Source organism: Crocodylus siamensis, chromosome 3 (genome assembly GCF_052110815.1).
Source record: "Crocodylus siamensis isolate JL-2025a chromosome 3, ASM5211081v1, whole genome shotgun sequence".
Taxonomy (NCBI): Eukaryota; Metazoa; Chordata; order Crocodylia; family Crocodylidae; genus Crocodylus; species Crocodylus siamensis.
Window position 1 is genome coordinate 43,257,331 of NC_143397.1, and position 15,001 is coordinate 43,272,331.

The following is a 15,001-nucleotide window of genomic DNA, read 5'->3' on the forward strand; positions in this document are numbered from 1 at the left end:
TCCTCTGGTTGCATCATCTCTTGCTCTCCCAAGGTAGATGCAATACATATACTATGATTTTTAATACAGTTGATGCAGCACATTTAATTTTTAGGAGACTGTTTCAGAGTGAAGGCACAGTCTGCCTGAAGGAAACTATTGTTACAGATGTGTGACAGTGGCAGATGGTGCAACAATAAATTTCCTCTGATTATAAGAAATGTTGCCCTATCTTCTTTTTCTTAAGTTTAGCCATACACTTTTGCTGTCTCTATGTATCAGATGGTCAGTTTTCTTCCTAGAGCTGTGTAAAAGCCATGTTAGCTGAAGAAGGCTCCATTTCAAAGTACTGTAATTCTTAAAGCATTTTTCATCCATACGGATAATCTAAATTTAGAAAATAGACTGCATGATAGTGATTATATGGTTCGTTACATCATGAACTTAGTGTGTGAATTCTCTTATTAGGGACGAGAAGAAGACCCGCATGAAGGCAAAATGTGAGCATTTTAATTTTATTCTTAAATATATATTGTAGAGTGACTAATTTGAAACTTCAGTCTTGAAGCAGCCTGCCTTTTGGAAAGCCAACTCTAATAGTTCTTTCTGGATTTAAGATTTTTTTGTATATTCTTTGCTAAGGATGACATTCTCTGTAAAGAAGTTTTGTGTCTTAAATGGCACTTACACTTCTTATTAGTTGGTGATATGGTGGATGAATCTGTATGAGCCCTGTGGAGATGGGTGAAAATCACTCCAAAAACTCATTAGGGATTATCATTTGAACATAGAAGTTAACATACTAGAGCAAATCTTTTACTTAAATCCCCTTCAAATTGTTTGGTCTTGGAAAGAGAACAATTTCCATCACTAGAAAAATATGGTTTTGAATTTTCTAGTCTGGTACTTCAATTGCATTTGAGTTAGGGTTAGTTTCTTGTGATGACGATTAGCATTATAGCGGTTGGGTTTCTGTTTTAAATTGCTTGTTCATTTAACAATTATAGGTAAAAATCAAAAAATGTCAAGTAATATTTTTATCAAGAATCATAAACCTTTTGATTGTGGCAAAAATTGTGTATTCTGTCATATAAAGAACCACTTGGAGAGGGACAACTAAATTTTGCAGCAACATCTTCAAATACTTAGTTCTTTTGATTAGCCTCAGGATCATTTGTCACCATTGCAGGTGCTGGTGCCTGGAGCATCACCAGATTTAATAATATTTGAAAGGCTAATGCTTGAAAGCATTTCTAGTTGTCTTAGGAGACGAGAAAGAATTGCTGTTGTGGGGTTGCAGCTCTTTGAACTCTGCTGGCAATTCTTTTAGCCATTTTGTCTTTAATGCCTCAGTAGTTTCAGGGGTTTAGGTTGTAGTTTCATCATCTTTATTTATACAGATAATCCCATTCGCCTATAGCGTTCATGGAAGGTGCCTTAAGCCTTGTCACCTTCAGGTCACGTACCTGATGCTCATGCTGTCTATAAGATTCTTTTGAAAAGGATTCCAGTAACAAGAGGTTGTCCATTTAAAAGATGATCTGGAAAGGAAAATACCAATAAAGCTTAATTTATTTTTATCGAACTGTCTTTAGAGAGAGAACAAATGTACAAGAATTGTTTTTATTAGAATTAGGGACCTTGTCTATGCACAGACAAATTTTGCTGCATCTTTGCATGAGTGCTAGAAACGCTGTATGTATAGAAAAGGGTAGGTTTTGAGAACCTACCCTTCTTCTTTGATCCACAAGAAGTCAGTACCCTTCTTCATGTGGGTTTTCTGTATACCCACATCTTGTCAGTTTCAGAACTCTGGATAAAGGCACTTGGATTTGTCATGATGCTGTTTTGCCATTCACAGGGCTGTACAGATTAAGTAGCAATAATGGAATTGTTCTGAAGTTCTTATGTAGCTTGATTCATGGTTCTTTCTCTAACTTTTGGGGAAGATCACAATGCAAGTTCAGCCATGGACCAGTCCGCTTCCATGCATCTTATTACAAATTTTTTGTTTCACTTGCATGTAACTTTAGATGTATTATCAAAGAACTGTATCATTGAGTAGCATACTTTTGTGGGTGACTTGATCTATTTAGGTCTTTAAATAGAGATTAATTCATATCAGCAATCATCACAGAAACAAAAAAGAAAGCTCAATCTTGCTTATTACTCTCTTCTTTCTTAAGATGGTTCCATGGGAAGATCTCCAAACAAGAAGCTTACAATTTGCTGATGACAGGTACTTGTCTTTTATTGATGGGGTTAGGATTTTAAGGTGTTTGGAGTAGGGTTATTTGTGAACAGCATTCAGCAGAAGGAACTCCAGATCCTGACTAGGGATGTTGGTGGCTGGCACAATAAATGCATGTTAAATAAGCTAAATATTAGGATTGCTATTTATTAATATTGTAAAACAGTTACGCTGTCAGTTACTGTTGATTTTATACTTTCAGAGTGACAGTAAATTAGTATTCATGCTAATTAATACATTTGATAATTGCTTAATAAAAGCAATTACTGAGTAACTCAGATAATGGGCAAAAAAGCTATTGTTTCCCAAATTGAGAGCATTATTTAAACAGTTCAGGGTTTCTCTTTTAGCTGACAATTGTAACATTTCTTTTGAACTTAAAACATCAAGCTTTCTGATGCACTTAATGGAGGAATATAAAAATAATAGAATACATTTCCAAGTAATATTTACCAGTATTTGAATATTCTTTTCAGTTGGTCAAGTGTGCAGTTTTCTTGTGAGGCCTTCAGATAATACACCTGGTGATTATTCACTTTATTTTCGGACCAATGAAAATATTCAGCGTTTCAAAATTTGCCCCACTCCAAACAATCAGTTTATGATGGGAGGCAGATACTACAACAGGTAAGTTATGGACAGTTATTGACACTTCGTATGTTTTGTGTAAATATGTATAGGAAGATAAATTTAATCTGTCATTTGATTATTTACTAGTAGGCTTCTAACAATATGCAAATGTTAATTTTAAGAATTTAATCATAATTCTCTAATGGCTTTGAGAAAGGAGTGAACAGTTCTAAAAATGTTCTTAACCCTTAGCAAAACACAGTTGTTGTTTGTTTTGAGTATCTGATTCTCTTTCATGAACTAGTTTCTTGAGATTACAGATTGTGGATCATACATGTTTTAAAATTTAAGAAGAGTCCGTTGGAACAGAGGTTCTCATACCTATTAACCAGATTTATTTTTCCTTTCTATAATGTCTTCAGAGAATAAAAACACATTACCAATAGAAGTGGAGTTGTTTTATAAAAATAAGAAAATAACTTCATGGTAACAACAAATTGCTCATATTAAACTATATTCAGTCAGGAAGGGCAAATCCGTGAAATAACTTAAAGTGAATCTGTTTTTGCTGTTTGTTTGAACAGGAGAGTGGTAATATATTTTGTACAAAAAACAGGAAGATGGTAAAATAGCTATATTTTCCTTTCATGATGATGCTCTGACCTGTGCCTTTCGCCATATAAATGCATCTTATTTTCAGGGTCCAGAAAGACACAAGAAAGTTAGGATTTCTGTATTTCAGCACCTCTTTTTTTTTCTTTTTTAGTGGTGACTAGCTTAGATCCTTCTTCCAATAGAGACAGTTGTAGAGCCCATAGACTGAGGTATTTGCCAAATGCAGTCATTCAGAACCAAGGAATTCTTCTTCATCCCAACCTAGAATTTCTTTCCCTTCCAGCTTGGCTTCTGAATCGGTAGAGATCCAGCAGCTTATGTGTCTAAGCAAGTATGAAGTTTTCCTAGCTGAAAAGTTCATTGGATGGTCATATGATTTCAAATGGAAGATGGTATAAAGCTAAGCAGTTGGATCCCTTTGCATATCCCATACTTGAATATCTTCTACATGAGTCAGTCTGGCATTCAGACATCCTTTGTGAAAATCAAGCTAGCTACAATTTCAGCCTTTCATGAAGGTAATGAGGCATGCTTTTGGCCATTTTGAAGCATTCCATAGGTGAGGCTGCTTATCTGCACAGTGTTGAAGTGCCACAAATTTGAACAGCTCTGGGATTTGGAGCACTTCACATGTACATCTGTCTATGGCCTTAATTTGGATAAGAGAAGACTTGAGGGGTGATTTATTAACACTTACAGGGTTGTTCTAAAAAGGTTGTTGATAGGATATTCTCTGTGTTCGGAGAATTACACGAAGGAAATTTATACTGGATTTTAGGAAGATCTTTTCAGATAGGAGAGTGTTTAAGCACTTGAACAGATTACTTGGAGAGATTGTGGAATCTCCATTGCTGGAAGTATTTAATTGCAGGTTGGACAAACCCATGTCTGGGATGGTCTGCCCTGAGCAGGAATGTTGGACTAGATGATTGTCTAAGGTTTCTTCTAGTCACATTTTTCTATGATACTATAAAAATAGAAATGGAGGAGACTAGAAACAAACCATAGTGGGGAGAGTTTATTAAATTAGGCCTTGAGATTTGGTACAGTTCATTACTTAGTGAAGTGGGAGCCAACTTTTTTGGGAGGCATGCCATACATTAAACCTGATGCCTTCCCTGAGTACCACTTGGATCCCCTTCCCCTGCCTGATCTGCTGCTCTGCCTTCTGCCTCCTGCCCAGTGCTTGCTACTTGCTTTGCACCCCTACTCCCTATCTGCCACATACCGTACATGGAGGCTGCCCATGCCACTTGTGGCATAGGCATCTCAGGTTGACTTACGGAATAATGAGAGAGTACCTTTGTGCCCTACTCCCTACCAAAGTAAAACTGCTCTCTGTCTCCACATTTTAAGCAAATGCCTGTTCGCTGCATTTTTAAATGAGACACAAGGAGAGGTGACACTTGAATAACAGTTTACTGTTAAATTATTGGGGAAACAGTTTATTTTAATTTGGTCTGATGGATTAATAATGTTATTTGATAGAAGGGTATTAAGTCTGTAGTTCCAATTTAATAACTGAACTGTTTCTTGTAAAATACTGGCTCTACAAGTATCAGGTTGGGTTGAGTAGCTGTTTTTTGGTGCTGATCCATTGCAAAAGGCTCCTTTATTCCATGGTACAAATAGCAATTTTACATTAAAATTTATCAGGTATACTTCAATATTTGATGTGGTCAACAGGTCTTCGGCATCACTTTTTTTAGCACTCTTATTTTGTGCCATTTCAGTTAATTTTTATCAGTTAATTACTAATTTAATTTTGTGAGCTTAACTAGTATTTTTTTTCCAATTAATTCAGGTATCAGTAGCATGCTAGTCTGAGTCCAGCTGGAGAAGCAGCTTTCATAAGAGAAAATAGGTGGTATGACATAATTTAGCAGTAAAAAGGCAGGGTTCTTTGATGACCATGGCAGGTGGCGGGGCGAATTTTAATCCATACTAAGTAATCTGATGGGAGTCTCTATCTATAATGTATGAAGTGTATTGCATGGTTTGTTCCATTAATTCTTGAATTGCCAAACATTCTGTACTAAATGAAGACACTAAAGGCCATATCCTACTCCAGCTATTAGGTGACAAAGTACAATCTTATCCCATGATGTTTACATCTGTAAAACATCATTAATCCATCTATTTTGTTATATGCTTTGCCTTAAAACTATGTCACAAAAAGCAGCAAAAAGGAGGTGGCTCCATCTACCTTTTGTATTAGCAGTTTTTCAGGGACCAGGGCGAGGTGGTGTAGAATCGCACTTAGTGGGCGTATCTGTTCACCAGAGCGCCCCAAGGGATGACGAGGTCGAACGGTCACAAACTCCTGCAAGACCGTTTCAGGCTGGACATAAGGAAGAATTTCTTTACTGTCTGAGCCCCCAAGGTCTGGAACAGTCTGCCAGCGGAGGTGGTTCAAGCACCTACATTGAACACCTTCAAGAGTAAATTGGATGCTTATCTTGGTGGGATGCTATGACCCCAGCTGACTTCCTGCCCTTTGGGCAGGGGGCTGGACTTGATGATCTCCCGAGGTCCCTTCCAGCCCTAATGTCTATGAAATCTATGAAATCTACACATGCACTTTACTGTGGAGCAGGCTAATTAGTAAAGCATCACAGTAAAGTGTCTCGGTCTACACGTGTACCAGTATTCAGGCTTAGTAAACTAACTCAGTCACAAGATAGTACTGTGCCAGACCGCACTATCTTATGGCAGAGTAATTATGTGTGATCAAACGCACATTTACAAGGTGACAGGGTGGCTGGTGTTAAAATGCATGGGGGGCTGCCTTCCAGCTATTCCCTTATTCTGTTACCCTCACTCTCATTATAGTCGTTGAATTCAGCAGAAATTCTGGATAGTTACAGCTGAGAAACTGATTATAATGTATAGCTTGTTTGACTGGCATATTTTCACACTTACATATTAAGCGAGCAAATATATTTTCTTTCCTACTTAACCTGAAAATAAAAACTAGAATTTATGTATAATAAAAGGATTTGTTAAGGATCGTTATATACTGTTCATATTCCAGTGTAAATCAAGTACCTTTTGATGGTAATTCTACAGAAATAAGTAGAAGGAACTCCAAAGGAGGAATGCCCTTTAGTTTGTATATATCTCCACCTCTCAATCCTAGGTACTTCAAAATGTAATTTCAATTTAGCTCCATCTAGTAATTAGAATGCAGCCTTTCCTTGTTGAAGAGTTATAGTGATAGAGTATTTAATTTAATATGATAGCTCAGTGACTTCTAACTATAATCTGCATAATCTGCGTTACAGATGTCTTCTATTTCCCATCCCCACCCTCCTAAAAGGAAATTGCTTTGCACAGTGAAGTGTCTCCCATTCCTCTTCCCTTGTTATGGTGAGACTTGGAAAATTATTGCTAATAAAATAATTTGCAGCCTGGCTGGAGAGCTGGAAATGTACTTGCCCTTACTTGAATATAAAAAACTCTGTTCTCAATGTCCATATCGTATAGCATTCTGAGCATCTCACTAAACTCTCTAAAAATATTTTAGAATGCATATATTCTTTATTATTGATATATCTTAAATTTTTGCTGACTTGTAGTTTGTTATTGAATTCTAATGAATACAAATGAATTGTTATTCTTAGCATTTTATAAAAAATATTTATTTATAAATGTAATGTTTAATATTACCATATTTTCTTCTATAGAACATGTCCCCTAAATATCATTTGAAAGGCAGAATCAAGGAAAAATACTTTTTCTGGAGTTATGGCTGCATAGAGCAGAGTCAGAACATAACCTTCAGCTGATTCAATCAGCCTTTCCTGCATAAGTAAAGCTGAGTTCCTGCCTGCTGGGGCTTTGATTTTGAAAAGAGCTAATGAGGTGGAGCTAATGAGTCTGTGAAGTGGAGACCAGAAACAGTTAGCAGAAAGCAAAACTGCCCTAAAAACATTCATTTGATTAGTGGAACATCAAGACCATTAAAAAAGAGAAAGAGCCTTAACACCTGTAGAGTAAAGATCAATGAGCTATTAAGTCAGTCTTCCTCTGCTTCATGAACAGTAATATCACAGCTCCTGTACTGTGGAGCGGGACTCAAATTTGGGTGTTCTCAAACCTGGACAGAAAATTAGCTTCTTTGCATAATACATGTATTCCAGTTTGGCTGGTGGGAGAGAGGGGCTGATTTGGGGGGAAAAGGTGTGTGTTGTGTGCGAGAAAATATGGTATTTCATGTTGGAGTGGAAACCCCTTATTCAGATTTAATTGTTTTTTTTTTAATTTGCACAGTATTGCTGACATCATTGAACACTACAGAAAAGAACAGATTGTTGAAGGATATTATCTTAAAGACCCTGTCCCAATGCAGGTGAGACCTTTTATGCTCTGAAGAACATATCTGTTTAAAGACTTCATTTGATATCAAATAGAATTATAATTTACTTGGAATATTTATTTCAAATGGCAAAGGCAATAGTAAAGTCCTAGTAAAGAGAAAAAGAATATTTTCTCTAATGCTATTTACTGCCAGACATCCAAAACAGCTATGCCAAAAGGAGAAAAAAAACAAACATGGGATATTTTCACTGCTTTTTTTTCCCTCTACTGTTCTAGCCTCATTTCTTATCAGTGAATTTATATTTGTACCTTTGTTCCACTGCAGATAAGTATGAGATACCGGACTATATAGGGCTTTCTCATCATCCTTATTTCATAATTCTTTCATAAACTGATACGCTTGGTATTTTTATGCCCTCATTTCTCTAGTTAAAGACTCTTTTTTTTTATTTGTCTATTTTTGTCTGATTTGTCTGTATCAATGGTATAAACCCATTTGTTCTTATGTCAGTCTTTATCAAGTTATTGTATTTGCCCAAATCCAAGATGGCTTTGAATTTGACCTCCCTCCTCAAATTAGATTCTGCTCATTGAAAATTATAAATCTGTTATCATTTTCCATGTATAGAATTTAATTATTGGAGGTTCATCTTAGATTTGTGCCCCTCACCATGGTGGTAGGGAAAAAGCAGACCTCATACCATTCATTCCCCCCTCCTCACCTGTCTCTTCACATACCCCAGACCTGTCACTGCTGCTGGTGCCTGGCTGTGCCCCTGACCAGAGCCAGGGCTGCCTTACAGAGTAAGTGGGGGGTGGGGAGGAGTCAGGCAGCAGTCATCTGCTCTAGGCTGGTACTTGCATCTAAGACGGGGGTTTCTTTCCCCTCATGTTGAATGAGGGAAAAACCTCCATCTTCAATGTGAGTAAATATGGTAATTCTCCCTTTCTTTTGGTTTGGTCTCCTTTATATACTTGTAGAAATTAGGCATCCAGTTTTTCGCCTTCAGTGAGCTAAGCTAAAGAACACAAGTTCTTTTAGTATTATTGTAAAGTAGCCCTTTTGTTCATCTGTTGCAATTTGAATTCATCTGTCTTCAACACGAGCAACCAGAATTTAGTCACTGAAATTAGTAGTAGTAGTCATTGGCAGTGGTGGTGCTGTTCAAGGCACTGATTGGTAAGGCCTCACTTAGACTAATGTGTAGAATTCTGGACTCTCATGTTCAAGACAAATGAATTCAAATGCATTCTATTAGTAGTAGTAATAATGATATTTATATTTTTATTTACCCTATCCAGAAAGGTTTGGTGCCTGCCTGTAATATTTTCCTATAACTAATGGAAATACCATACCTGATTCATGCTAGAATAAAATTTGCCTTTTTATGGCTATGTTGCATTAGATAATCGGATCATAGGTCATCTAGTCCAGCCTCTGGCTCAAGGCAGAATTACTGCCTGACTAAACTGCCTCAGCCAAGTGTCTACTTAACCTGCTCTTAAAAACTTCTAAGGATGAAGATTCTGCAGTTAGTCTAGATAGCCTCTTTCAATACTTGACTGCTCTCATACTCAACATTCTTCCTAATCTCCAACCTAAATTAACCCTGCTTCAGTTTGAAGATGTTGCTCCTAGTCCTAGTAGCTCATAGTACACTTCCTAGTCTATTGGTAACTTATAGTTATCTGGTGATTAATATACACTGGTGTTGATTCTCTGCTGTTTCTAGCTCATCACAAAAATTCTTATTAGTCCCTTTGTCTGTAACCTGGCTCTCCATTTTATTAAAATTTGTCTAGTTTTTTTTATTATTCCAGTTTTTCTAGGTCATCCAGTATGATAGTCTAATGCTGCTTGTTTTTCCCACTTTGTTACATGCAGATTTAAATTGTTCGTTCTTATTTTTATGCCAAGACCATTAATGAAAATATTTAACAAGGTTAGTTATAAGATCAGCCCGTAGAAATTTCCAAAAATAATCTGCCCCCTGCCCGATGGTGTACCCTCAGAGTAGCCTATGAGTGTCTCCCAATTAGTTCCTTGCCCATGCTATAATTTTTGCACTAATCCCCATCTTCTCTATTTTAGCCAACATTTTCCTATTGGCTTTACTAAACATAAACTAACTTGCCACATTTTCAATGTCTAAAAAAATTGCATCAGAGAAATACTGATCTTTCTGAGTAGAATGGATTCATGTCTTTTTTGCGTTTATTTCCACCTCAGTTATGATTAGTTTCAAACCCGTATAACCATTAGCCTTTCAGCTTTTGCTGCTCAGTTGAAATTCAAAAACCTTTTGGAAAAATAATAATTTAGTTTTTTGGTAGTATATAGTTTATCTTTAATCTTTCCCCTTCCTAATTGCATGGTTATCAAACTTATTTTTTTCCTTTTCTCTCCTTTGTATGGTTAAATCTTTTTACCATTTTGATTTCTTTTCAGTGCTGTATTTTGACCTGAGAAAAGCTGGGCTCCTGGGAATTTTTGATTCTTGCATTCTTGACCTGTGAAGCACAAATTTTGTTGTTTATCAGTATTTCTTTCTGTTTCTTGTACATTGTTTCCTTATTCTAACATCCTTTTTTGGGGTTTAATTCATCCAGCATGAAAGAGCGCAACTCTGAGTGAAGGAGAAATAGCCCTGTTTTTAAACGGACATAATATAGAGAGGATGTGCTTCAGTCAGTACGCTTTTATTCTGGCCTGTGCCACACACACTTGCTTTTCTTGCTGGGCTGCTTACTAGTTCTCCCTGAAATATTAGGGCTCCACTGGCATCAGTAAGCTATAAGCAGCAGTAACTAGAAATAGTACTAAGGTTATACAGAATGCTTCTCTCAAATATTAATACTGGATAAAGAAAATAACTGTGCATCTTTTTATTTGTTTCTTTACTCATATTCTTTATTCAGAAGACCATATATAGACTATGTGTATTTCTTAGCAGGCAGAAACAGACCACCTCCATTGTACATCATAATTATCAGATAACAAATAATCTAATCAGTTGCAATATTGCAAATTAGAGGAAGAAGTTAGAGGCATCATAAAAACTTACTCTTTTTATGACATTGCATCAAAGAATTAGGAAGAGTTTTTAAAATAAAGGCTTTTTTATAAGTAATTCCAGTTTGAATATAATAAAGAATCTGTGGAATTGTTTAATAGTATTTCTAAACTGCAAAATGTTGATAGATGTGATTTATTTTCTTTTTTTTATCAGCATCAAGAACAAGTATTTAATGATACAGTGGATGGAAAAGAAATCTACAATACTATTCGCCGGAAAACAAAGGATGCTTTTTATAAAAATATTGTCAAAAAAGGCTATCTTCTGAAAAAAAGTAAGAGCTTTCTTCTAAAACCTTTCCTTAAATACTTACCTCATATTTTAATTATTTGTTCTGTAAATTTATAATGCAAGTTAATTAATCAGAAGCTTTATCATTATGATGGATATAATTTAACTTGAGAAATCACTTACGTTACAAAACTGCATAAAATCTGCCTACTTGCTGGAGAACCTATACTACAGATTTTACTTTTATATAGATATTTTCAAGAGAAACATTGAAGAGATTCTATAGTTCAAACATGACTTAATCCAACGAAGTCCCATGACTTCTATCTGGCAAAAAAAAATTATCTTCTTTTATCCCTGCCATTGTTCTCCAAAAAAAGAAAAGAGAGAGCAGTCTGCAGTGGACTACAGCAGATGAACCAATTTGTACATCAGATTACAGTGGATTAATTTCTAAGTGAATTTTCTATTTTGCAGGCAAAGGAAAGCGGTGGAAGAATTTGTATTTTATTTTAGAGGGAAATGATGCCCAGCTTATTTATTTTGAAAGTGAAAAAAGAGCCACAAAACCCAAAGGATTAATAGATCTCAGTGTGTGTTCTGTCTACGGAGTACATGACAGTCTGTTTGGCAGGTATGATAATACCTTTCTTATATGTGCAGTTGAACACTGTTTAACTTATTTTAGGCATGCAACTATATTTATTTTCATGTATTCCATTAAACTCATTTAAGGAAAATAGTAATTATGTTGGAAATTTAAAATTCACGTCAGTTTATAGCTTGAAATAAGGGACAAAAATCACTTAGGCTTTTTTATTAATATATTTGTTCTGCTTTTGAGTACATTACTGTTTGTTACATCCTTTATAAATGGAACACAGTATATTCATGGGAGTCACCTTTTGAATAATTAAGTTTTTCCATACTTTAGAACTTTGCTGAAAAATCAGTCATTTTTCAGTTTTTCAAAGAAATGTGTACTCCCTTGTTCATTTATCCATTGGTTAGGTTCAGTTGGTCAAAAACATTTTCATAATTGAAATTCTGTCAATTTCAAGCACAGAAACACTTTGATATTAAAGCAGCATGGAAATTAATTCATATAAGCAAACATGGATAGCAATCCTTGTGGCAGAGAGGTTAAAAAACAACCAGCCATCCCTCTGTTTAATTTCCTAGATTCATAGGGACCTACCAAATTCACAATTTCTTGGGTTTCACAGATTTCCAGCATTGCCCACAAAATCCAGGCAATGCCTGTGAAATCCATGGGGTGTGGGGGAGTATGGAAATTTAAAATGCTGGCTTTCCAGAGGAAACCAACAGTTTTCAGTGTGCTGCAGCAGCCTGCTGGCCAGGGAAGGGGTGAGAGGGGGCTGCTTGCCTGAAGAGCTGCTGGTAAGATGGCTACTGTCCCTCACCATTGATTGGCTTTGAGGACTGCCTTTCATGTGGCCCAGCCCCTTTTCACCAATTGGCAGCAAGGAGCGGGGCTTAATGACAGACAGCCTTCACAGCCAGTCAGTGGCAAGGAGCAGAGCCACATGACAGGCAGCCCTCACAGCCAACCAGCGGTGAGGAGTGGGGCCACTGGGACCTCTCTGCCAGTTACAGGCGTGGGGGCCTGTTGTGCTCCACAAAATGGATGCCCACGCCTGCATTCTGCCCATGAAATTGAGGGGCAGCCCCTACAAATTAAGTAGGTCCCTAATAATACAAAGCAGAGAGGTACTATTAAGGCCCTATTTGGCACATCCATCTTGAAGTATTGATGTTCAAAAGCTACCATTAATAGGAGTTGTGGTGATTGTCGGCAATAAGTGAGTTCAGTTGTTGAACTTCTAGACAGAATTTGTACACAGCTAAAAATATGTCTCAACACCTTTTATGTTCATTGGGAATTAAACAATGTTTTCAAGACCCTGTCCTGTGTGATAAAACAATGAATTAGAGTAAATACTTATCCAGCTTTTTTTTTTTTAAATGTGAGGGATTTCATTGTGACATGAATGGAAAACCACTACAATCAAATGGATTATTTTTCATTATTTTTTTAAATCCTAGTTAAGACTTGTAGAATAAATAGAATACTCATGATTGAAAAACAGAAAAGAACTGCCTGGGGAAGCCCAATATTAATATTTATTGGCTAGGAGGAGGACAGAATCTTAGTGGGTTCTCTGTGGCAAAACTACAAAGCCTTAAAGTTAGTCCTCCTTAAGTAGATATTTCTGGCCACTTCACTTGTTTAAGGTGCAGTTTACTCATGCACTTAGACCAGGGGCAGGCAGTTATTTTGGGCAGGGCTGGGTGGGCCTTGCTCCTGGGTCCTGCCACCGGCTTCCCTGGGTCCTACCGCCCTTGGCTCTTGTCATCTTTGACAGGCAGCCAGAAGAAAAAAATATTAATGTTATAATTTTTTTAGGGACCCTACGGGCCAGGTAGAATGGCCTGGTGGGCTGGATAAGGCCCCTGGGCTGTATTTTTTCCGCCTCTGACATAGATACTCTCACTGGCTGGTGAGTGAGGTGTGGGAGGAGTTGTGGCTTTGTCCTTTTCCCTAACTACATGCTCGTCTGGTGAATATTCAGTTATATACCTTTTTTCGTGACACTTTGGACTTCAGTCATAAATGGAACATGGTCATTTGACCACATATTGGCTACACTGTGTGATTTGTTTGTTGGGGTTTTTTGTATATCAGGGGCACATTTTTACTCTAAATTGAACGCATGCCTTAAATGAAAACTTAAGTCTATCTAAAGGATATTGGATCATTGTGACAAAAGAAATAGTGTAAATAGAGAAGATGTTTTAAGTGTATCTGAGGCTGTAGAAATTGTACAGTACTGTATGTGAGAATTAGTATATGACAGTATATAAAATTTGTGTTAATGCCACAGCAGTAGAATGAAAGTTGTGTATGTTGCAATCTAGTTTTTATTGCCTTAAAGCAATTTCCTGGGTATTTTGAAAGAAAAAAAATTATGTGGAACTATTTGGTGATACCGTGCACCTTTAAAACATTTGCTGGGAATGTTCAAGATCGGCGAACCTTAGCGCGTTGCTTTTACTTTTAAAGATACCATCTTTACTGTGCTTAGCGTTATATAACTAAGTCAAGTGTGCCCACGGTTCAGCCTTTGTTATTAAATGTTTTTGTAACATAATAGTTATACCAAACATGGATGAAGTATGGTTTATTCCCAAATGCTCATAATCTGTAAAGAGATTTTTCTCAAAAACTTCCCATCAAAATTCATTTTCCTGTTCCTGTTCACTTGAATGCTGCAAAAAGGGCTATTGTTTTAAAAAATAAGCGTTTCATTTTAATTCTTTATATTCAAACAGCTGAACTGTGATGGCTCAGACTTCCAAAAATATTTGCAAAAATATTTGCATTTTGGCAAAGATCAACAAGAAAAACAGATGGTGAGGCATATGAAGATGTTAATGCCCATTACTAAAACTCTTGTTTATGTTTTTTTTAAAGGCCAAACTGTTTTCAGATAGTAGTTCAGCACTTTAGTGAAGAGCATTACATCTTTTACTTTGCAGGAGAAACTCCAGAACAAGCCCAGGTGAGAGCCTTTGTTATAAAATACTGTGATTTTATTTTTTTATGTCTGTTTTGATGTGAATGAAATAAAGGTTTGCTGTGAGAAAAATGTGTGCCACAAGTAGACAGTTACCAGTATAAAGCCTTCAAGCTAGTGCACTTCAGCTACTTATCCAACCTGCTGTAGCCTTTCAGATTAGTAAATCACCTCTATTTGGTGGGGAAAGCATTCTTTCCATATACTTCATGTATTTGGGGTGGATAGCAGTTCTTTTGAAATTTATGGAGAAATATTAACCCTAGGATACTGGGGTATGTTTTTTTCTGTGGTTTCCCAGTCTTGCAAGCCATCTCAGTGAAAAGAAGAAAGTAGCAGCTCTGAAAGAGGCCCAGTTT

General features: G+C 36.6%; 1 protein-coding gene across 4 annotated transcripts in view; it reads left to right on the forward strand.

Moving 5' to 3' along the window:
- RASA1 (RAS p21 protein activator 1) overlaps positions 1-15,001 on the forward strand; it is an 89,989-nt gene that overhangs the window by 37,980 nt on the left and 37,008 nt on the right. For all 4 annotated transcript variants that reach the window (XR_016441202.1, XM_090038223.1, XM_090038222.1 and 1 more), the window contains exons 6-12: positions 448-479; positions 2,166-2,218; positions 2,707-2,857; positions 7,688-7,766; positions 10,966-11,086; positions 11,521-11,677; positions 14,540-14,627. Coding sequence is in view for 3 of the 4 variants with exons in the window: in XM_090038223.1 (XP_089894349.1) it covers positions 448-479; positions 2,166-2,218; positions 2,707-2,857; positions 7,688-7,766; positions 10,966-11,086; positions 11,521-11,677; positions 14,540-14,627 (681 nt within the window). In the remaining variant the exon portion in view is untranslated. The remainder of the gene's footprint in view (positions 1-447; positions 480-2,165; positions 2,219-2,706; positions 2,858-7,687; positions 7,767-10,965; positions 11,087-11,520; positions 11,678-14,539; positions 14,628-15,001) is intronic.